This window comes from Lactuca saligna, chromosome 1 (genome assembly GCF_052625555.1).
Source record: "Lactuca saligna cultivar CGN05327 chromosome 1, ASM5262555v1, whole genome shotgun sequence".
NCBI classification, from domain to species: domain Eukaryota; kingdom Viridiplantae; phylum Streptophyta; class Magnoliopsida; order Asterales; family Asteraceae; genus Lactuca; species Lactuca saligna.
In genome coordinates this window covers 21,673,656-21,697,888 of record NC_136417.1, presented here as the reverse complement: position 1 = coordinate 21,697,888, position 24,233 = coordinate 21,673,656, and the positions used below count along the sequence as shown (strand labels likewise).

Sequence of the window (24,233 nt, the reverse complement as noted above, 5' to 3'; positions counted from 1 at the left end):
CTAAATAATATTTTGTCGAAAAGTCATTTTCGACCCCTATTGCCTCTAAATTGACTAGCCCGGATTTGCGGGCGTTACAATTATCTCCCCCTTAGGATGATTACGTCCCGGAATCATCAACGAAACAGGGTCGTATAATGACTCCATACGTTACCTCTTCATCCTAAGTTATAACTTCGATGTTTCTTCGAACGTGTATCTAACTTTTAGACTCCTTGACTGCAGGCGGTGCTCGATCTTGCATACGCTCTCTATCTCACGTTAGACTCCAAATTATGACCTTCAAGTCACAATCTCGATCCTCAATGGATACAAACTTAAGATAAGTTCTTTTATTAATACAATGGACCGATGTGTCATATTCTAATGGCCTCTCATCGTATGTTGCAATGCTCAGACTCAGGTCTCTTAGAGTCAAATTCCAGAACAGTCTATACCTTCCTTCATGTTCTAGTCACATCTAGAAAGGTAGCATTTCTAGAAACCATCTTCTTTTAACAACGTGCGCGATACTTCTATTGATCGCTTTGATTTCAATCGTTTGGTTTAAGTCGGACGCTACATCAAACTTGGTTCTCTGAACCACGTAACATACTCATCGTAGTCGGACTCAATTCGATATGACCACTAGGGTCGGAATATCAACAATCGTCTTGGTCATTACCGAAACAATGGTAACAACACACTTGAATAAATCGAAATCAATTACTAGTTTCTTGGTAACCTTGTGACTTTCCCTGATCCAAGCGTGAGTCCTGTGCTTCCGGTAGTATATGCATCTACTACCTTTCACACCTACTCATACTCGTCCCAAGTATTGTCTCGCAGTTTTCCCAAGTTATTATCACAAAACAATTTTTATCACATAAAAATGTGTCCAAACAATCACAAAATTTTCCCTAGGCTCTACTAGAACTTCTTGTATGCGTATCTTCAATCATCAATTCTGCTTTAGCTCGGTGGAAATACCATACGATGGGTCAACTTCATGAATTACGCCAATTGTTCCATCATCTTGCCAATCGAAGGTGTACTTCGGACGTACTGTACTCCTCTAAACGTACTGCATGACATATTCTAAAGGCAAGATGCCACTCTTATGATATCTTTCGATAGGTGTCATTCACTATCGTAAGCCTTTTCATTTCCTCCACTTACTCAATTCTCTATGAGTCCTTATCATGACATTCTATTCTCCAAAGCAAGAGTTTGGTGTATCGAGACGAGAATATAGATAGAGGAAGAATTAGACACGTATTCCTCCTTATTTCTCCAAAAAGTTACATGCCAATTCTAATATTGTAACTAAACGTTTAGAAACCTGAGCACATAAAATTTCCAGATCCGGTCGGCAACAGACCATAGATCTGATCATATAATGCATATTTAGCACACAACAACATGTTAGGAATTTTCCCTAAATAAGCTAGTGCTTGTGTCTATTCAGGTGTATTACCTAAATTTTATTAAACACACTCCTCACAATCATTGCTTAGCATTATAAGTTTAAGTCTAGAAATAAATCCATATTCCTAGTTCGCTTAAACTAATGCTCTGATACCAACTGTGACATCCCCAAAATCACGGCCATAAAAGACCGATTTTGTTTATGCTTTGTAAAAATCAGAGTTCTTCTTTTAATAAAAATGTTGCGGAATTCGTTCCCAGAAAAACACGATAAATATGTTATTAAAACATTTTCGAAGAAACGTATTTTATTCATTTTAAAACGTTTGGGATGTCATCATCAATACAGGAACAAAAGCATAAACAGAACTTACATTTATTTACACTAGTGATCTACATCTCTTTGATCTCTCAGTGTAATGTGACTTCATATGAACACCTGTGATATAAATAAACTGAGTGGGTCAGGTTGGGAAACCTGGTGAGTACATAGGGATTTCAATCCCACAATGTTATACCATATATATAGTTTAAAATTCACAAAATATACAATTTCACCATACATATATATAAACAACTCTTATCCCACCCCGTCGATCCTCGCAACGAGGCTATCCATACTCTCGGACCTAAGATTAGTCGTTTGACCTACTCCATACTCCCGGATCAGAAATGAACGAATTTACCAAATCCATACTCTCGGACTAGGGACGAATGACTAATCCATACTCTCGGATTAATGATGAATGATTATGCCTAATCCATACTCTCGGACTAGGGACAATGACTAATCCATACTCTCGGATTAATAACGAATGATTATGCCCAATCCATACTCTCGGACTAGGGACAATGACTAATCCATACTCTCGGATTAATAACGAATGATTATGCCTAATCCATATTCTCGGACTAGGGACAATGACTATGTCTAATCCATACTCCCGGATAAGTGACATATACTAACTTCTATTCTCTGAGTTTAACTCACTTGTACACGTAAGAATATACTACCCAATATTTCTCATATTTAATTTAGGTCTACTCTTTATCCTAAATTATCAAATATAATCAGGTATGTTCTTTAACACGAATTTCAAGCAACATCAATTAACTCGCACATAAACATATAATTAATACTTCAATCAATACTTGTATTAAAATCATGTTCATGAAAGAGACTATGCACTCACCTGAGTAGATGGTGACTCAATACTCGGACAGCGCTTCGATACTCTCAAAACGATATTCCTTCGATAAAACCTAGTACCGATACCACTAGGGTTTAGTCTAACGATAACCGTGACTAATTAATAGTCTTACTATTATTATTATTATATAAGTATTAAATAACACTCAATATAACTCATAATAATAGCCCAAATACTCATTATAAGTTCCTAATAATGTTACTATATTAAAACATAAGCTATACTAAAGATAGCGTAGGCATAACTCACTTACAACGGGTTTTTTCGCAAAACTGGGCTTCGCTGGAGCAGCGTTCCCGAGCCGAAAGGCTCTTTTCTCGGGACTCCGGGAGCCTCGGGGCTTCCTTCGGGTGCTAGGGGGTTTACCTAGGATTTAGGGAGGGTTTGGGAGGCTAGAGAGAGAAAGAATGTTGGAGAGGTGTGAAGAGAAGTGAATGCCCGTCACCTCTATTTATAGGAGGCCTGACTGGTGGACTCGCCGAGTCTGAGTCATGACTCGTCGAGTTGGTCCATGTGGTGGCCTTCTGGTGGTGCCACGTGTCCAATTCTGGTGGTGCCACGTCACCCCCTATCGCGTATCAGCCCCCAAACTTAGAAAAATCATAACATTCGCATACGAGCTCCGTTTTTGACGTTCTTTATATCCACGCGTAGGTAAAATAAAGATCTACAACTTTCGTTTAGACTCCGTCAGCTAATTCTCGACCGATCTCAAATTTAACAGTAGGAGGCGTTTAGACTGTTAAATGACCGCGAAGAGTTCATAACTCCTTCATACGGACTCCGTTTTCGTCTGTCTTTTTACCGTCGAGTTCCTATTAATGAGATCTTCAACTCTCATTTAGGTCGCGTAAGCCAAAAACCGCTCGAACTAAAATTCGTGTTTCGGGCTGTACACTGCTAAGCCGAATCTTAGAAAAATCATAACTTCTTCATACGAAGTCAGATTTGGGCGTTCTTTTTATCGACGCTCTTAGTTTAACATTTTCTACAACTTTTGTTTAGATTGATAAGGCTAAATCTTGCTTTATAGTAAATTCACTATGTACGTCTCCCGGTGCCGTGCCGGTTTTGCCGTAAAACTTCGGCGGATCATAACTTCTTCGTTATAACTCGGATTTTGGCGTTCTTTATATGTACGGAAAGCTTGTGACATATTCTACAACTTGGTTAAGATTATTTATCCTAAATAATCTTTTGTCGAAAATTCATTTTCGACCCCTATTGCCTCTAAATTGACTAGCCCGGATTTGCGGGCGTTACATCACACAACACCAAATGCTCTTGGAAAGACTTTTGAGAGAATACACACTTCTTGAAGTCGGCCTAGCCCTCTTGTTTCCTTAGTTTAGCCAATTTTGGTGGATAATATGATTCTTATATAGTGTTGACACATCTAGGGTTACACCATGTAAACCCTAATGTGTCATGACTCTTCATTTCCATGACCCATGGGTTTGTAACTCCCATGGAGCATCTTATGGGTGGAACCCAACTTGATAATCCATGGAGCCTCTTGGCCCACTATACAAGATATGGATGATTTACATAATCAACCCATATATTTAATTAGTTATCTTTTGATCACTTAATTAATTCTAAATTAATTCTTGATCAAACTAATCAAATAATATTATTAATGTATTAGAACTTATAATATATTAATAATCTCCAAGTGTTATTTTTCTCATTTAGTCTATCCAATTGCATGGTGCCATGCAACCCAAATGGACCATGCCGGGTCGGGTCAAGTACATACCAGAAATAGTTATGGACTTAGACACCTTATCCAACAAATATGACGATATTCAGGAGGTAGGTGGCTGACATCATGAGAAATTCTTCAGCAGCTGATGGCGGAAAAGTGTGAGAACCTAGGAAGAACCTAGGAAAGTGAATGAGTCAAATAAGTACGTTAATAGAGGAAAGTATTCGCTGAAGGGCGAACGTGTGTAGCGGGATTGGTGATCGGGAGAGTTGAGCAACTACTTAGGACATATAGGACGATCCATGTGGAAAGTATGGGTAGACGTGGAAGGTAGTATGAGCCGGTACTACTAAAAACAGATGACCCATACTCGAAATAGGGGGAATTCCAGAGGTTCTGAATAACAGATTGAGAAGAGAGATAACATGGTTCGAGTACCATGATTAGCGGCAGGGTGAAAGGAGATTATATGGTTTGAGTACCATGATTCGTGGCGGTTAGTGCTTCGGGTTTTACCAGTTGTCCCGTAGTGGTTGACTAGTCTGAGATCAGGAGATAGAGTGTGGGGCCAGAGGGCCATGTCGAGCAAGTTTTAATGGAGTGTACCTGGAAAAAGGAAATCGAGTTCGTTCCCGAGGAATTTATTGGCGAGATGTTAGTGGGAGTCGCAAGGCTCAGTGATGAGCAGAGAGAAAGTGAGAAACATGTGTTTGTGTGTGAGTTATATATATATATATATATATATATATATATATATATATATATATATAGGAATGAGTTCTATGGAAAACAAATAACTAAGACAACATCTACCAGAACCAATAATCAAATGACACATGTCAATTTCTTTCTTCACAAGTAATGCATTGTGGAAGTTATTGTGAAAGTGATGTGTTGTCATGTTTTCATTGGTTCAAATATGTATTGCTGTAATCATTCATTTTCCATATAACTCTTCCCTATATATATATATATATATATATATATATATATATATATATATATATAATTGTTAAATTGATCATTATGATTGATATTTTTAATTTCTAATTTGCCCTTGCAAATATTTATAAGATGTTTAAGATACCATTGAAACAAGTGATAATTACAATTACGCCATGATCAATCTAAGTCATTCAAGATTTTGATTTAATACTCCACATTTAGTTCTCGGATTTTCAAGAAATTTTAAGTTCTCAAATGATCATATTATATATATATATATGTATATATATTTATTTATTTATCAAAGTTTAACGGTAAATATAAATTTTGAACCAACTAAGGAATAGGTGACTTTTTAGAAAATTGAAAAATAAAACCAAACCAAGGAAGAGGGGAGGGAACGTTTACGCACAATACGCCCTTTTGACCTCGTTTGTCCCCAAAACCCTCTTTAGACATTCTCTTCTCTCCCGCCACTTAAAAGTTAAACTCTCTTAAACTACCCAACTGACACAGTAAAACCCTAACTATCTCCTCATCTTCTCACCGCAAATCATCAGTGTTTGCATTTGAATCCTTTCCGGACTGTTTGTGCTCTTCTGGTATTATGCGATGGTCAAATCTGCAGATGTCCATGAAATCGTTTTGAAACTCTCATCTGATAAGGCCAAAGCCCGTGAAGTAATATTCATATCGATTATTTGCTTGATCACTATTTTTATTTTTTATTTTTTTGCGAGGCAAAATTAAACGAACTCAATGCTTACTAAATTCATTCGACGATTTTAACACGCACATAAAGTGAATAGAGTTCGATCTCTGTTTATGTTGTGTAAATGTATATTTAGTTTGTTGCGATTTTTGTTTTTATTGTTTCAGGAAGGGATTAAGTTGTTGAATACATGGCTAGAAGGAGAAAAGTTGATTGAGTTCTGTAAATATATGGGACGCAATACATCCATGCTCAAACCTCACGAGGTACCACACGGTAAGATGATTTATGCATTGTGAAATCAATTGATAACTTGCAAAATACGTTAATAAAACCCTAGTTATTAGGATCATTCTGATCCATCCCCAGCATTGCATACTGATAATGTCAAGGTACAAATTGGATGGATTGAATTTTATCAATGAAAGTTATAGGTCCAACAAGAGCTCAGGCAACAGCAGAACATCATCTGCTCTTGGATTTTCGAAACTCTGAAATAGGTCAAACAGAATTTTGATTCCATCTAATGTTGGATATGTATTAGCTCAGCACACACATAACATATGTCTGCTATATTGCATGCTTCTTAAACATTACAAGGTGAACTGAGATTGATTTTTGTTGTTGCAGCTAAAACTTGGCCTTTTCTTGTTAAATTGCTCACTGAAGCTATAAAGTTGGAGGTGTCTGCAAGTAAGAAGCGGCTGCCCAAGTTGGCATTTGCAAAGACTCTTAGAATCGTGGTACAACGAGCTGAAGATGGTATGTTTTTTGTGTCAATTTCATTAGAAAACGGCTGTTATGCTACATATGTGTATTCCATTGTTTAGCCTGGCGTAGTGTCACTATTATAGCACTAGTATTGGATCTTTTCCCCAAATTAAGCTTATTAGAAGACATTCTTCTATGTGATCTATGTACAGGAAAGAGTTTACATCTTCTCTCTGTGGCAAAATCACTTTTCAATCATATATGGAAGATTTTAAACGATGTTCCAAGCTTCCAGTCCGAATATGGAATTATTCTACGACATCTTTTGGCAGTTAAACATCTTCAGTTTCACCTGAGAAAGAATGTGTACTCTAGTGAGTACTTTTTCAAGATCTATCATATTCTTTTTTGGAAATAGTTTTCTGCTTTAAATTAATCTCATTATTCTCATAATGATTTGACAAGGTCTGGTGCTTCTATACATGGAAAAGGTTGAGATAAGCTTGAGTGAATGCAGTACCGGACAATCAATTATTAAGGAGGAGGTCTTTCGGTGCATCCTCACACTTCATTCACTTCTTGATAGTCCTCCTGGAGATTTTCCTGATGATCTTCGTGTGGGAATAACAAAAGGTTTTATTGAGATTTTCTCTAATTTAAGGTAATCGCATAGATAATCAGAGCTTCTGAGATTGCCATTCTCTTCTCAACATCATATTCAGATTATTGTGTTATTTTCAGGGATGAGGGGAAGATTTTGCGCAAATTGGTTGAGTGTATTAATACATATTTGATTAGGGATGGTCCAAATATGGGCAGTCGATCTTTAGAAATTCATGATGCTGTGCATCAGTTTCTATTTCGTGTTTGGGTAACGACTCATGATCGTGGTCTGAAGGATGCACTTGTTTTATACGCAAGGTTACAATTAAAGTTAGCAAGAGGAACTACTGATGGCAGTGTTTTATTGGAACAACTTTTGGATATAATAGGAAAGGAACTAGATCAAATTAGTACCTCCACTACCAGTCTGCCATGGTAGATTTTGTTTCTTAGTTTTAAGTACTTCACTGTCACCATCATCTTTACTGAAACTTTAATTTTTTCATGGTAATGCAATTTATAGGAATGATACAGCCAGGGATGATAAGCGAGGTACATTAACAAACTCACAATCCAGTTTGATGGATCTTGCAGCTGTTGTCTTTTGTCGGGTTAGTGATGTACAATCTAATTGCAAGTTTTAGACATGTTTAAGGTTCAATAAAAGTTACAAGTGATGAAAGTTTTTTCCAGGCATGCCTTATTTCGTTTAAAGCACCTGTAGCTGATAAACGAGCTAAGAGGGAGAATACTGTTGTCTATTTAAACGAACAAATCATCAAAGGGAAGTGGTCTTGGTAAGTTCTGAAAAAGTGCAATGACATACTGTATAAGAAATATAAATGTTGATTGTTTTATTCTATGTTATTGGCTTATGTTTCTATTATAAGTTATTATTTGGTTTGAGGGTTTTGCTTCTATGACAGGAATGCAGCATTTTGCTTCCTTATTCGCAACTACTCTAGTCGCATTAAGCATGATCATTTCATCTACTGGTTTGAAGGATTATCCACAAACTTTGAGAGGTAAATATTCTGAATTTGTTTTATGCTCTATGTGTTGTATTATCTTATCTAAACACACACAAACTTTGTGGGTTTATTGCAGAATAATGAACAAAGCAACCATGGAGCATGCTTATGATGGTCTTCTGTGGACTCTACGGTATGCTGTCAAATTTCTTGTGGTTGCTTTTAGATGATTGAAATGTCACAAACACCAATCTACTATATTCTAATATTTTGCTTCCCTACACTCTTGTATGAACTCTTACATTTGTCTATGTGCATTTGTAGGAGTCTTCAAGGACTATCATCAGTACTTTTGCGTCCTATTTATGGAGTGGAGTGCTCAGGAAAACTGGAATTTACCAATAATCAGGTGTTGTGCAATTTCTTTTCCTTTGGATGTCTTCAAAGTTATAGTCGACTAGTTATGTGGGCAGCTGGAAATTGTTTAATGCATGCATATTGACAATATTTTTTAGGGACACCTTTTTCAAGCTATCACATCTTCTTTCCTAGAGTTTGGAGAAACTTAGTTTGAAGTCATGCTGAAGTGTTTTTCTTACTCTTCCAGTCATTAACCATGAACTTAGTTTTGTAAAAATTGTAGTTGTACAGAGGCTGGCATACAATATGGAACACTCTACTGCGTGGTTTACCAATGTTCAACAATGTTACATCAGTTGTAAGTATTTCATGTGATTACCACACCTACCTACAAACATGAAGCTCGCATAACATATACCTTTCTCTATGGTTTATCCAGGCAGATGCTGCTCTTATACTCCTTGGAAATATTAATTTGAGTGTAAGCATGCCGTTCTAATAAACTATTGGTATTTTCTTTTTATTGATATTTTATCAACCTAGGGGGATTATTTGGTTTAACTTTGGAGACTTTCGGTTTTGCATTTTGCTTTCAGGATCCAATGAACAACTTTATTGTAGCTCATGATGTATGGGATCTTCGGTTGTTTAAAAATTCTCCATCAGTGTAGGTTAACCATGAATTTTGATACCTTTGTGAATCACCATGTTTCTTTATCATTATCATGTTCTCATAAATGTGTTGCTATAATGATGATCAGGTCTCTTTTACGCTTCATATCAGGTTATTTTTCAAAGAAAGGATCCCATGTAAGTTGGCTTCTTTGAGATATGTTAAATATATCATATATTATATACCCTCATTACAAAGATAATTACTATCACCTCAAATAGCTTGTTAACATTTTTGCCACCATCACTCTTACCTTTTTTGCTTTTGTGTAGGGTGACATTCAGGACATTTTACATCTGAGAAAAGATCTCTTAAGGACGGTTATGGGCTTACTTAACTGGAAGGTTTGTTTGACAAGTCTTACATTTATGTGGTCGATACACAAAGTGAAAGTATTTGGGCTCTTAAAATGCTGTGTGAAGATTAATTACTGATATCATCTTATTTAGGGACAAATGATGTTCAATGAGCATACGGTTGTACTGTTGCCAGCAGCTGTATTCTCTCTTTGTGCTGGTTCTTCTCGCTTTACAAATTGTGATAAAGGATGTTCTTTGGCTCATCTTCTTGTAGATATCCCTGTAACCATTGATGACAGCATTGAGGTATAATGAATATTGTTTTCCTATTCTGCATGCTGATCTTTCTCTACTTCCAGCTGCAAAAAAATTGAATATTCAAATCTCATGTAGGTTGAAAAACTAGAGCGGGAAAATTCACATGATTTGTTCGATTGCTCTGTGGAAGTGCTTGCTGAAGTTTTTCTCGATTCTCATTCAGAGGTTGCACTTGCACCCTTTTTCTACACTGAATTTATATTGTGGGATTGGAGAAATATTTATCTCATTTTATTGTTTTTCAGGTAGCCCAGTCTCCAAGCCACCAGAAGGTGCGTCTCCCCCGTCATTTAAGGGACTCACTGCTTCATGAAATGGAGCTCGGAATTCTTGAGGTTTTGGAAAACAAAGAGATTGAGAAAATGATTCTCTCAGATATTTTCTTCAGATGTGCTCTTTTGTCAAATTTCCTGTATGGTTCGTATGTTGCAAGGTATTTTTATTTTCCATCCATGGTGAATTTTATTTAAAATATAAAAGGAAATTTTAGCAAATCCTTTTGTTGCATTAGGTTGAAAGAAGAAAATGTTTCTTTCTTCTCTGAAGTTGGTCAGTACATGTTAGAAATGCTAAGTCATGCTGTTTCAGTGATTGACAAACATTCCAGTGATATTCAGTGTGGTAGTCATGGCTTAAATGCTGGTCTTGAGGGCATGGACTCCATTCAAACTTCTTTAAAATGTTTTATTGGTTCACCCCTCTTTAGCTATCAAGGTGGCGATTGTACGTTTTATAATGATATTATCTGGTCAACCAAGAGGCTTTTGAAGGCTCTGACTAAACTATATGAAGGAGTTTCTGATGGCACATGTAATCCTCAGTCTGAGATAGATCAATCAGATTGGCCAAATCGCAATCATACGACTGTCTTGGATGCAGAGCTTGATGAAATTGATGATTTAGAAGATGTTGATATTATGAGTAGTGGTGGAGAGAATTCTCGAGTGTCTCCTTCTGTTAAATGGAAGCTGGAAATTATATCATTAATCTCAAGCTTTTTTTCGGTTCTTCCAGTTGACACATGGGATGTTTTGTTCAATTTGAGGCGAACAGAAAGTGATCAAAGGGTAAATCTCCTCTTGATTTTTTTAAACATAAACATAAACATAATAATAATAATAATCTAATATTAACCTTGATATTGATCCAGCTGATGGAATGCGTTATGCTTAACCTTTGTGAACATCCTTGCTGGTCCTCTTGTCAAGGGTTTTCTGACATGGTACTCTCCTGTAAATATCTAGTGACAATAGATATTTCTTTTGTCTAATTTTTTTCATTGATATGTGGTTTTGCAGGTTTTATCACTGGACAACATGGTTGATAGGCTTTCTGATGTTAAGCTTCAGCCAACTAAGATACTGACCGCTATATGTGGCCTGTTACAGACGTTGATGTCAAACAAAGTTACAAAGGAAAAGAATCTCGGTCATTCTATCAAATCAGGATTATCTGAACAGGTTGGTTGCATTTGATGTATGACACTGAAGTTTACATTGAAACAGACTAAACAATTAATAAATACCAACTTTGTTAATGTTTTACAGGTGGCATCACAAGCTTCCATGGAGCTAATTCTAGAAGACGACTCTCAGAGTTTGGTACCACTGGGTGATCTTGTTATCAAAATTGCAGAGAATGACCAATTTGATTGGTTAGGTCGCGTGAAGCTCATTGATTGCATATGCAACTTTATATTACTTAGTCCTCAAATCGGTCAGGTGCTTATGCTTCACTTTCTGTGATAAATATAGATTTTTCTTTCTAGTTAGTAGCTTAAGGGTTTAGGCATCACCATCACTATCATTCTGATCATCTATTTGTGTGACATGGTTTCTGTTGTGTATATATAAAATAGGCCATGGTTGAGAAGTTGCTACTTATGCTCCGAGATCCTGATTTCCGTGTTCGATTTTCCCTAGCAAGAAGAATTGGTGTTCTTTTCCAAACATGGGATGGCCATGATGAGCTCTTCCAGGATATACTGTATGTTTTAAAGCATAGCATACTTTTTCAATATATTATTTTCTAGCAATTTCTACGTAGTGTTAGGATCAAGTTTGCACTTAGAAAAAAAAAGATTTAACCAGCAAAAAGAGTCTTGATATCAGCCAGGTTCTTGGATGAAGCAACCTTCTTGTAGTTTTGTGTCCTTAAGTTTTTTGATACTAAGAATGACCTCATATACACCTTTGTAGCTACCGATATCTATAAATTCCTGATTATGTTTCTCCATTTTCCAGGTCAAATTTTAGTGTAAAATTGGTGGTGTTATTTAAGGATAAGTTTGTTAAAGCCAATGAGGTTTTAGCTGCTGGTCATCAACCACGCCCTATCATGGAAACCATCATTGTAACCCTTGTGCATCTTGCCCTGCACAGTGAGAAAATTGAGTTGGAGGTATTTAAATCCTTCTAAATTTTATTGAACATCTTTTCTTGTGAAAAATATTCACCATGACTGATTTACTTTTTAGTGAGGCATTACAAAGGCACATTTATGTAGAAGATGTGTATTCTGTAATAGTCATCAAGTTTTTTGACTGATTTTTCTTTGGTGGGGATCTGTATGCTTCTGTTGACCTTTTTAATTTTATGCAGGCTGTTTTTATGATCTGTGTTATTGCTGCTATTGATTCCTCCCAGAGGTACTATTCTTGTACTTATTTGCTGACCAACCAAAGCCTATATACTTACTGCAATCATTTTACTGCAGGGAGCTGGTTGCTGCTGTACTTGACAACCTTTCTAAAAAACTACAATACAACTCCAGATCAGAGGTTTTTTTTTCTTCAGTTTATCTTTAATCCTTATCTCACTAGCTTATAATACAGATTGATATTGATTGTGTCATTCAGGGACAAAACTGAGCTATCTAGACTTGTTTTTATGTGAATAACTGGAAGTAGCTGTTTTATGAGGTTATTATACATCAATGTGATTGAATTTAGCTGTTTTGCAGTACATTGGAGAGCTTATTGCACCAATTATTTTCTTCTGGGTCCAGTGTGGTGTAAGCTTGGCTGCATTAGTTGAGGTAATAGTAACACAACTATTTAATGTAAGACATTATTGGATGTACATTTAATCTCATTTGGTATTTGCAGACACGTGAACTTTTTGTTCTCAATGTGGAAGCTGGTAATTTCATTCAATATTGTTGCCGTTGGCTTCTTCCAGCTTTGGTTTTGCATAACGATGTTTCCAACTTGAACTGGGTTGCCAAGGTGGGATCTTTTAATATGCTTGAAACTTCATATTATTTGTTTTTTTGTTTGTTTGTTTTTTCTTTGTTTGAGCTGACATCATTTCTGCATGCAGGTTTCCGGTCAATCTTCTGCAGCACTTATTAAGAGTCACTTTGTACATATCTTTTCAGTTTGTATAGCATTACATTGCAGCAAAAGGTCTGGGTGGGAATCGGGAACAGCAGCACTTCAGAGTTCAATATTAAGTATCTCTGGGTTATCTGAGAAGGAGCGGGACACCCTTATTAAGAAACACATGGTTTGCTATTCTACCTCTATCACACAAGCTTAGTTATACATAAAGGAGTAATTTGTAAATGGGTTTACTTGATTGTAACACTTGCTGTTATCTAATTGCAGGTTTCTATTGTCAGTTACATTTTATCACTTGCTTCCCGGTTATCAGAACCTGCATTGCCTTTCTTTACCAAGGATACAATTCAACGTGCTATTCAAACAGTAGTCGATGGTTTCTTGAGCATGTACATTGCCTTCTTGTAACATTGTCAAATGTGTATTCTTCCAAGTATCAAATTATACTGCCCAACTGTTATGCTATTGTATTTTGTAGGGAAGAAGCTCCTTGCAGCATGGTTGTAGTAGACAAAATCAACATTTTTCGCCCCGATAGAGTTTTTATGGTGATTATATATTTTCATGATCTCATTATCTTTTCTTGCACCTTATGTCATTGGCTTTTGTATTGTGCAGTTCATACTTGAAATGCATCATAAAGTTACAGCGTCTATTCACCATAGGCACAGATGTAACAGGTTGTCTGGTATTGAGGTGCTTGTTAATGTTCTTGGACATAGAGCTGCAGTACCAAGCACTTCCAAGTGGGTTCAGATCAACTTGTCCCTTGTACTCCAAATGTGTTCTACTCACGAAAATTTCCATTATGATTCTGCAGTTATCTTTTCACCTTAGTGGGGCAATTCATTGATTATGGTCCTTTACAAGACCAATGTTGTCAGATTATCTCTGCATTGCTCAAAACCCTTAAAGACAACCAATCTACATATGGTATTGATGTGCTTGGTGAACAGCTTCAGGTTTATCTATCGTTTTCCTACATTATCTTCTTTACTGGTTGTTATTATATGCCATCATTTTGACATTTTCTGAATTCGACTGTTCTTTGTTGCAGTTTCTGGTATCAAAGCTAGTTGATTCTTGTATACCCTCAAAATTTGATATTAAACATTCCCTCACTCATCCATCTGAGGCTTTGTCACTGCTTCACGAGCTTATTGTGGATTCTGATCCATCTCTTCATAAGCATATCAAAGTACGTTTTTTCAGTTTTGACTAATTAGAAAAATTTCATTGCTGCTTAGAAGGCTTTGAATTACATTTGGCAAGTGTGCTATTTCAGGAACTTCCCCCCTTTCCTGAGTTTGATATATTTGATAGACTACGTAAGTTTCATGGCGAAGTGTGCCAAGATTACTCTGCAAGAGACCACTTATTAGAGGTAAAATTTCATTTCCTTGAGAATGTGTGGACATCTTAGTTTTTTTAATACTAGTAAAATTCGATTGTTGGCTCTCTTTTCATTTTTTTCATTCCTAAAACTTTTGCCTGCCTTAACACTTTTTTTTTTTGGTTTCAGTTTGTGAGAAGATCTAGTCATCTTCCACCAAGGCTGGTTATATGCAGGTGATTTTTCTTTATTTGATTATAAACTTCTATAGTCTACAAATAGAAATCTGTGAGAATTTATATCTATTGTTCAGGTCAAATCAATGTATGACACTTTTCTTGCAGTCTCAAAGCTTTGCACAGTATCATTTTCACGGGGTTTGAGCGTCAAAAGAATGCAGAACAGTTTTTTCGAGATGCATTTTGGCAACATGATGATGAAATTGTCCGTGCGGTTTGGACTCTAGTTCGAATGGCCAGTTCAGATGCATCAAACAGTTTTGGAGCATTTGTTTCTGATTTTTTATCAATGGTATCAGTTTTAACTTCCTTCTTATTCTTTACTCACCATTGAGAGAACAGCAACTGATAGAGAGTTGTTTCATGTATGTGGTGATTCTGGTTTCAGATTGGTATTGGGGATCCACATCGTGTTGTTTTCCATCTTCCTGGAGAGTCAAACCGGATACACATTTGCAAGCCTCTTTATTCGGATGGTGGTAGTGGCTTCAGTTTTCATATGGATTCAGGTTTATCTGAAGAGCTCTTAGTTGCAGTGATGCAGCTTTTGAAGAAGTATTTGATGGATGAATCTGTCGAGATAATTGAGATGGCATCACAAGCATTACGTGTAAGTCAGCTATTAAAAGCATTTAGCTTATTTTTATCTTTTATAAATTCATTAACATATCCTGCCTTCGACTAGGGGATACTTTCAACTGAAAGGGGTCACCGAGCTTTACTATCACTTGATTCTTATGAGAGGTCTATACTCGAGGTAAGAACAAACAATTTTCATTTCACTATATCTTTCTGTAAGTTACAAGTCTTATTTGGGTGTTAGTAACCTGTGTATATTCTTTATATGATCTCGATTGGGATGTCTTCACACAGAAGCTCTTGTAATCCATTATTTATTGCTATAATTTAAATTCTATTTCTATATTATTAGTTACATGAATGCTTCTTTTAATTCATATCGACTCGTTACAAATATGTCTATTACATTGAAAAGTGATCTAAAGTTGCTAGTGATTTCGTCAGTATATGGTTGATGGGTCTTTTCTTTTGTTCATGCTTGTGTCATTCTGATCATTTGAAAAGGTGTTTTCAGTGTCTAATGCTTCTTTAAATGTAGGTTCACTCCAAGGGTGTTAATGCAGAGCTAGTTCAGAGTTCCTTAATGGATCTAGAAAGGAAGTTCAGTGGTAAAGCCATTCCATTTAATAAGAACTCTAATCACTTGATGAAAATGTGTTTTTCTCATCTGTTAAAGTTGTTCTTAAGTTTGGTCATGTTGTCACCTGTTTAATACTATTGTCAGGTCAAGCCATTACAATTGAGAAGACTTCTACTTGGGAGACTCGTGGAAAAACATTTGAGACATGGATCTCTCAGCTAGTTTATGCACTCATTTATTTTTGTGATGATACTATCTTAAGGTAGCATTCCTTCTTTCTTTGTAGGTATTGGTTTTACTTGTTTGTAGGGGTGTATCTGCATGCAAAGGAGGGGGTGGTGATGGCACTACTTAAGTGGGTCCCACTCTCTTTTATTATTAATAAAAATAGTATATATATTTTTTTCTCTTTGAAGTAACCATGGATTTGCAAAATAGGTTATGCCAGGATGTTGTGCTGCTGAAAGCTGAAGTTGCTGAGCTTCTTTTGTCAAATGTTATGGTCAATCTTGCAAAGAGGAAGAATTTAGACATTGATCTTTGCAAGCTGATCTCTGTGAAGGTTTATGAGTTTCTCATGTTAAATTTCCGTGCTTATTTGTTATATTGACCATATAAGTCATTCAAAAATATGTTTAGTGATGTGATCTTAACAAGGTGATTTTGGTACATTTAATCTGCATTCAGGTGGTGGAAGAGATAGTTGTTGAATCCAATAGCTTAATCAGATCAGTTCAGGTTATTTTGGATGCACTCAATGAACTTCGACTCTGTCATGTAATGGAGAGAGCTACTTCTGTCCCTTCTAAAACTGAAGGCTCAAAGGTAAATACAGATGCAACCAACAATATATTCAGTATTTCTTTTGTTACCATACTGTTTGTTTGTTTGTTTGCATTAAAAACATAGTTTTCTAGGATGAAATTGTTATTTAATTACTTCCGAGACGAATACTAAGACTTGGTTCTGCAGCATGCGAAGTCATCTAGTTATAGCTCAAGATCTCGTTCTACACCACGTAAGGCAACAGACCATACTGCAACATCTACTCAACCACTCACTTCTACATTATGTTGGGAAAAGGTCTAGATCTTCTATGCATTCTTAATTGCTAATCATAATTCATAAATGAACATTAATTAAAGCCAGTATGATATCCATGCTCCATCCAATAATTTACTATTATTTCATTATGTTTCTCAGGTTTATTGGCTTCCCATTGACTACCTTGTTGTCGCTAAGTCAGCCATTGTGAGTTAATTTCACTATGATGTTTATGTCTACAACTAATGAAAGATAACTGATGCAAGGCTTGTCTGCTATTACTACTCTCTGACTTGCTTTCCTAATTAATTGACAGGGCTGTGGCTCATACTTCACTGCTGTGTTGTATGTGGAGCACTGGTGTCAAGAGCATTTTAGCTGCCTCATGTTAGGAAGTCCAGATTTTTCCCATCTAGAAATGGTACTCTTAAGCTCTTTTGGTTACTATCAGAATAATGTCTGATAAATCATTGTGGTTCATTATTACTTATTAGTGATCATTTCTTTATTGTTGTCAGCTGCCACACCACATAGAAATTCTAGTCGCAGCAGTTACCCAAATAAATGAACCAGACAGCTTGTATGGGATCATCCAGTCTCACAAGGTAAATGCTACTATAGCACGCACATTGTCTCTCATGTCACCTTTATCTCAATTTTTATGCATTTTTTGATTTTTATTTTCTACATTGTATGAGATTATGTTTTTAATGACCTGCAGCTGACATCACAAATAATCACTTTTGAGCATGAGGGTAACTGGAGTAAAGCTCTTGAGTACTACGACCTACAAGTACGATCTGAGGCATCGATTGAGATGGGTAATAATTGTTCCGGTGATCCATCCTTATCTTCATCTTCCTCCAAACCAGAAGATGAAATGAAACAAAGAAAACCACACAAAGGGCTGATCAAATCTTTACAACAAATTGGTTGCACTCATATGTTGGATATGTATTGCCAAGGGCTAATGTACAAAAAAGGCCGCTTTCAGGATGACTTAGAGTTCAATGAGCTACAGGTTTGTCCAACTTTTTACAACACATGATCTTCTTTGTGTAATTTTCTCTTCATATTTCCATTTTTTTGGGGTAGTGATGCTTGAATTTCACTGTTTTGTAGTTTGAAGCTGCTTGGCGTGCAGGAAATTGGGATTTCTCTCTACTGTCCATGGACACTGATTCTCCTAAGCCAAGTCAACGGATCAGACATAGCCGTTTCAACCAAAGGCTACACAGGTAATTCAATATGATGTTTTCCTTTTATTATAACTGGTACTTCTTTATTCTAACACAAAATCAAATCATTACTATGTTGCTAGCTGTTTGAGGGCTTTCCATGAGGGAGATGTGAGCGCATTTAACCTGAACCTCAAAGAATCTAAGCAGGTACAAATGGATTAGTGTTATAGTTGGAAGAAGTAAAACCTTGTGAAAATTTAACTTACAAGTTGATTATTTCAAATATCAGGGGCTTCTGTTCTCTATCTATCATGCAAGTGAGGAGAGCACAGAATATATTTATTCCACTATTGTGAAGCTCCAGGTGCGCAATTCATGATGCTTAACTTTGTCTTGATATTTGGATAAAGTCTGGAGGATTTCATTATGGTAAAAAGTAACACTCTCACATGATTTAATTTAGAGAGTAATGTTTTTATGATTTTTTGTCAGATTTTCTGTCATCTTGGACTGGCCTGGGATTTGCGATGGGCATGGTTGGATGGGAAGAAAGATACTGACAACGAGGCACAAAGATTATTATCTGGACCTTTGACTCCCAACATGGACCAGGTACTAGTTGCAAATTGCTCACATGGGTACTTGTTCTTATTAGTATTAGTGGCCAATTGTTAATATGTAGAATTATTTTATGCAGTTGTCATGGTTGAATACGGAATGGAGCTGCATTCTAAATCGTGCACAGTTACATATGAACCTTTTAGAACCATTCATGGCATTCAGAAGAGTTATGCTTCAAATTTTAAGCTGTAAGGACTCTACTGTCCAACATCTTTTGGAATCTGCATCTATTCTTCGTAAGGTATGTCATTAAACTATAATCATTTTATTAATAAGAAACTGATTATTTCTGCAAATAACAATGATATCCATTTTGTAGGGCTCTAGATTTTCTCAATCTGCTGCGGCATTGCATGAGTTTAAGTCCCTCTACATTGGTATGGGAGGAGAAGATTCTAAACTCTATTGGCTTGGAAGGGTATGCGTTTCTATAACATCATTTATTCATTACTGACCATTTTATTTTTTCTTCTTTAATGTATAATTTTTATTCGTACTAGGTTGAAGAAGCAAAGCTTCTGCGGGCCCAAGGTCAACATGAGATGGCAATTAATCTTGCAAAGTACATCTCTGAAAATCGCAAAATGAACGAGGCGGCAGCAGATGTATATCGTCTTGTTGGAAAATGGCTGGCTGAAACACGTTCTAGCAAGTTAGTTATAAAATATATAACTGTTAACCATATTCTCAATTTGTCTTCTTAAACATAGCAAGACAATGAAGCTAACTTTACCATTCTGCCCTCTAGCTCTAGGACTATCTTGGAGAAGTATCTAAAAAACGCGGTCAACCTTGCTGACAAACACCAGTCAACAGACAAGAAGTCCGTTGCAAGGCAAGGCCAAACACATTTCCAACTTGCTCATTATGCGGATGCTCTTTTCCGTAGCTATGAGGAAAGGCTCACCTCTAATGAGTGGCAAGCAGCAATGCGCTTGAGAAAACATAAGGTTGTTTATTCATACAGATTTCAATTCTTCTAAGTTTTTAATAAAATGAAGTTTTGTTTGGAAATGTCATAACCAGAAAGTCGATTTTGTAGACAAAAGAGTTGGATGCGCTTTATAGGCGATTCAAGAATGCATCCAAGGCAAGCCAATGTTTTCAACACTTTTCTTTGTCATTCGTTCCATGCTCAACATTATTTCAGAAGATTTATCATTTTCTTTTCATGTGTATAGGGTGATAAAACAGATTATTCAGTAAAAATACAAGAGTTGCAAAAACAACTCACAATGGACAAAGAGGAGGCTGAAAAGTTACAGGTAGAAAACCAATCAGTCTTCAAAAAGTACAACATATTATGTCATATTAACTGTATTACCTTAATGTTTCAGCAAGATAGAGATAATTTCCTCAGCATAGCATTGGAAGGATATAAGCGATGTCTAGTCATAGCTGACAAATATGACGTTCGAGTGGTATGATCTTATCCAAATGTAGTTTTTGACTTCTTTCATGGTCAAATATGATGTAATAAAGTTGTAAATCCAATTTCCATCGCTTATTCCAAACAAACGAGTCAAAGATTGACTTGGTGAAAAATGTTGTAATTGTCTTCAGGTGTTTCGACTTGTATCTCTGTGGTTTGGTTTATCCACAAGACAAATTGTTGTAGATGGAATGCTCAGTACAATCAAAGAGGTATAGGAAGGATGACTAAAGTTAGTTGCTATTATCAATGTGGGAAAAGAACTAGGATTTATAACTGAAACTTGTCACTTTTATTTTCAGGTGCAGTCTTGCAAGTTTATACCTTTAGTATACCAAATTGCTTCAAGACTGGGTAGCTCAAAAGATACTCAGGGACCTAATACTTTTCAGGTTAAAGCCTCATGCCTTTACTGCAATCCTTTTTCGTTTCATCTCTAATTTTCTTGTAGTTCATTTTTTACTTCTGCTGTATGCAGTTCGCTTTGGTTTCTCTATTAAAGAAAATGGCAATCGACCATCCATACCACACAATCTTTCAGGTACTTTGCTCTAGTCTAGTGTATAACATCTTGTTTTAAAAAGTATACCTCGTAATTTAATTAAGTTTTAATTTCTAGCTTTTGGCACTTGCCAATGGTGATCGTGTCAAGGATAAGCAACGAAGTAGAAGCTCATTTGTGGTGGATATGGATAAAAAGTACGCTGCAGAAACGCTCTTAAAAGAGTTATCCTCGCACCACGGAGCTGTGATTAGACAAGTATGTAATTCAAATTTCCAATATTATATTATATAAACTATTTACAGGAACTTTTCATGATGGCTTGTGTATATTATATATAGATGAAACAGATGGTAGAAATTTATATCCGGCTTGCTGAACTGGAAACAAAACGAGAGGTAATCCATAAATCTCATATGGCTCATTTCATTTGTTGGATTTTTTTAATCATGTTGAAATTGTTTATTCATGTTAACAGGATACCAATAAAAGGATGGCTCTACCAAGAGAAATTCGCAGTGTTAAGCAACTTGAACTCGTGAGTGAACCATTCTTAATCCTTTTGGCACCATAATTTTGGCTTATGGTGAACATCCCTTGTGTTGTGGTTAAATATATGCAGGTACCTGTGGTGACATCATCTTTTCCGGTTGACCCTAGTTGTCAGTATGAGGAAGGGTCATTCCCACATTTCAAAGGCTTAGCAGATTCAGTCACGTATGTCTACACATTGAGAACCATGTCATCATCTTGTTTTTGTATCCTTGTCAGCACCACATGCTGCTAACTTGCACTTCCTATTGCTAATCTGCACAGGATCATGAATGGCATAAATGCTCCAAAAGTTGTCGAGTGCCTTGGTTCGGATGGTAAAAGATACAGACAGCTTGCGAAATCAGGAAACGATGACCTCAGACAAGATGCTGTATGTATAAAACATATCAAGTGTAACTTTTCATAAGTTTAATTCTGATTTATAGTGTATGTGTAACTTTGAAATGGAAATACTGCAGGTAATGGAACAGTTCTTTGCATTGGTGAATACTTTCTTACAGAATCACCGGGATACGTGGAAAAGAAGATTAGGGATACGGACATATAAGGTACTTATGAAGTCTAATTTTCTTTTAGATGCTCACGTCAAGGGGTGAAAAGTGTGAATTGTAACATATCAATGTTTGATGAAACAGGTGGTTCCTTTTACTCCAAGTGCTGGTGTTCTCGAGTGGGTAAATGGCACTTTACCTTTAGGTGAATATCTTACAGGAAGGTCAGTAAAAATTATGTTTGATGTCTCAGGTCAACAAATTTGTATATTGATAAACTAAAATTAAAACTGTGGAGTTTTCAGTACAAGAAGTGGAGGTGCCCATGGGCGTTATGGGACAGGAGATTGGTCATTTCCCAAATGCAGGCAACACATGGCTACAGTAAGTTGGTTCATGATTCATATTATTCAGTTTTAGTAATATAAAAGATTTCAAAAAGAATGAACTTGTATCATGTGATTGTGATTCATAGGAAAATAACAAGCGCAAGGCATTCCAGGAAGTCTGCGACAATTTCAGGTTGGTAACTTCCTAATTAGTAATATAGTTTATTGAAGTTTTGGTTTTTATTTTGTTATTTGGTGCAGACCAGTGATGCATCACTTTTTTCTAGAGAGGTTTTTACATCCAGCTGACTGGTTTGAAAAACGACTTGCTTATACAAGAAGTGTGGCAGCTAGTTCAATGGTAGTGTATTATTATTCCATTCCTTCTAGCTTAGTGCTGTAATGTGCTTCCCCTAGGGGCTAGGAGCATGATGAGATGAACAACAGTTATCTGATTTTGATATATATATAGGTTGGTTACATTGTGGGTCTTGGAGATCGACATTCCATGAACATTCTAATTGACCAAGCAACTGCAGAAGTTGTACACATTGATCTGGGTGTTGCATTTGAGCAAGGATTGATGCTAAAAACACCTGAACGGGTTCCCTTCAGGCTCACAAGAGACATCATAGATGGTATGGGAGTAACCGGAGTGGAAGGTGTTTTCAGAAGGTGTTGTGAAGAAAATCTTTCAGTCATGCGCACAAATAAAGAAGCTTTGCTCACCATCATTGAAGTATTATTATTTTTTTAAAAATCTTTAACACCATTTAAAATAAAAGGTTATTCTATTCATATATTAATATGTTCTAAAATTCACTGTGAAGGTTTTTATCCATGATCCTTTATACAAGTGGGCCCTATCACCCCTAAAAGCTTTGGAGCGCCAAAAGGTAATTAAGGAATGAAACCCTATATTCTGTTTTCGCATATACATGGTATATATTGAATTTGCTATCAAGTGTAATTGCCTGATGTGTTTTTTTTGGGGGGATAGGAAACTGATGATGATCTGGAGGCAAGCTTGGAGGAGTCTGAAGAAGGATATGAAGGAAATAAAGATGCAGCACGTGCTCTTTTGCGTGTTAAGCAGAAACTTGATGGATATGAAGAGGGTGAAATGAGAAGTGTGCATGGACAGGTAAATTTTATCTCATTCTCATCAAATCTGGTCTGGTCTGATGTTTAAAAATTATTTGACACACACACTCACTCACAAAGAAACGAGGGCAAATTTGTAAAAAGTGTTAAGGACTTAATGCTCTTCCCTGACCTTCTCTATTAAGTCGGTCCTTTCTGCATTAAGTTGGTAATTTAGCCACTAAACTATTATGATAATAATCATAAAAAAAAGTTGGGTGGGGTGGCTAAATCGATAAAGTTTTTTGTTAATTCTTTTGGTTTGGCAGGTTCAACAACTGATACAGGATGCAATCGATCCTGATCGCCTATGTCAAATGTTTCCTGGGTGGGCGTCTTGGCTCTAATGTAAGTCAACTGTACATCATTTGAGGCTTTCCTTGTTGGGTGGGTGAGTACGTACATACAGTTATGAGTTATGTCCTATTCTACTTTCTGTACAGTCTACCTCTAATGTAAGGTCTGATGTTGTACCCAAGTTTTCCATCAGGCATCTTCTTTGTTCCATTCAAAATGGATGTAAGGCATCTTAAATTTTTAATACTATTCATATTTAGCTTATTGGTTAATTACTAAAAAAGATCAATAAGACTATTATTATATTTTATCAAGGCATAAACCTTCTAGATGTTGCTCATAACCGGCTTTGATTTTTGGTGTTTTCTTTTTGTGAGCTTTAATAATTTGGCACACGAAAGCCAAAATCTAACGTTTTCTTTTAGGTTAATAGTTTGTAGATGCTGACAACAAACCATTTTCATGACTAAATTACAGAAATGGTCCTTGTAGTTTGATTGAATTTTTAGTTTTAGTCTTTGAGTTTAAAATTTGTACTTCAAATTTGATAAGGTTATATCCTATGATTTGTGAATATTGTACTGTAGATCTTTGATCCATATAAAAAGATCAAAGTACCCTTTCCTTTTTTTTTTTAATATAAAATCAC

At 36.2% G+C, this 24,233-nt stretch overlaps 1 protein-coding gene across 2 annotated transcripts; it reads left to right on the top strand.

Annotated features, from left to right (window-relative positions):
- Window positions 1-5,694: 5,694 nt before the first annotated feature.
- ATM (Serine/Threonine-kinase ATM-like protein) lies at window positions 5,695-23,848 on the top strand. 2 transcript variants are annotated; one of them, XM_078976943.1, is made up of 78 exons: window positions 5,695-5,952; window positions 6,151-6,259; window positions 6,614-6,745; window positions 6,907-7,068; window positions 7,160-7,355; window positions 7,436-7,732; window positions 7,821-7,908; window positions 7,991-8,094; window positions 8,224-8,322; window positions 8,405-8,461; window positions 8,593-8,677; window positions 8,912-8,986; window positions 9,068-9,109; window positions 9,225-9,295; window positions 9,390-9,438; window positions 9,574-9,645; window positions 9,751-9,906; window positions 9,994-10,083; window positions 10,164-10,351; window positions 10,430-10,985; window positions 11,069-11,140; window positions 11,217-11,378; window positions 11,466-11,639; window positions 11,777-11,904; window positions 12,162-12,318; window positions 12,519-12,565; window positions 12,634-12,697; window positions 12,880-12,954; window positions 13,025-13,144; window positions 13,239-13,424; window positions 13,526-13,647; window positions 13,737-13,806; window positions 13,877-14,004; window positions 14,079-14,220; window positions 14,316-14,456; window positions 14,544-14,642; window positions 14,781-14,827; window positions 14,936-15,122; window positions 15,219-15,440; window positions 15,516-15,587; window positions 15,948-16,017; window positions 16,134-16,251; window positions 16,428-16,551; window positions 16,677-16,814; window positions 16,962-17,072; window positions 17,193-17,240; window positions 17,350-17,454; window positions 17,552-17,638; window positions 17,755-18,054; window positions 18,156-18,271; window positions 18,355-18,421; window positions 18,504-18,578; window positions 18,707-18,826; window positions 18,912-19,076; window positions 19,155-19,253; window positions 19,336-19,487; window positions 19,584-19,785; window positions 19,878-19,925; window positions 20,017-20,100; window positions 20,173-20,256; window positions 20,399-20,479; window positions 20,570-20,659; window positions 20,746-20,808; window positions 20,887-21,027; window positions 21,111-21,167; window positions 21,248-21,307; window positions 21,392-21,486; window positions 21,586-21,694; window positions 21,783-21,872; window positions 21,960-22,039; window positions 22,121-22,199; window positions 22,291-22,337; window positions 22,406-22,505; window positions 22,617-22,883; window positions 22,975-23,040; window positions 23,145-23,288; window positions 23,557-23,635; window positions 23,731-23,848. In XM_078976943.1, the coding sequence occupies exons 1-77, from the start codon at window positions 5,884-5,886 to the stop codon at window positions 23,632-23,634; spliced, it is 9,072 nt and encodes a 3,023-aa protein (XP_078833069.1). In that variant the 5' UTR covers window positions 5,695-5,883; the 3' UTR covers window position 23,635; window positions 23,731-23,848. The 2 variants fall into 2 exon arrangements, with proteins under 2 accessions (XP_078833069.1, XP_078833070.1); XM_078976944.1 differs by lacking the exons at window positions 5,695-5,952; window positions 6,151-6,259; window positions 6,614-6,745; ... (5 more) ...; window positions 8,224-8,322; window positions 8,405-8,461 and having other exon boundaries at window positions 8,598-8,677; window positions 8,920-8,986; window positions 23,557-23,848.
- Window positions 23,849-24,233: the final 385 nt, after the last annotated feature.

Bases quoted from the DNA above. Each gene is read 5' to 3' on its own strand.
- ATM (XM_078976943.1), top strand. From the start codon at position 5,884: ATGGTCAAATCTGCAGATGTCCATGAAATCGTTTTGAAACTCTCATCT. The intron at 18,827-18,911 runs GTACTAGTTGCA...TATTTTATGCAG, and splicing joins TGACTCCCAACATGGACCAG to TTGTCATGGTTGAATACGGA. The intron at 19,488-19,583 runs GTTAGTTATAAA...TCTGCCCTCTAG, and splicing joins GCTGAAACACGTTCTAGCAA to CTCTAGGACTATCTTGGAGA.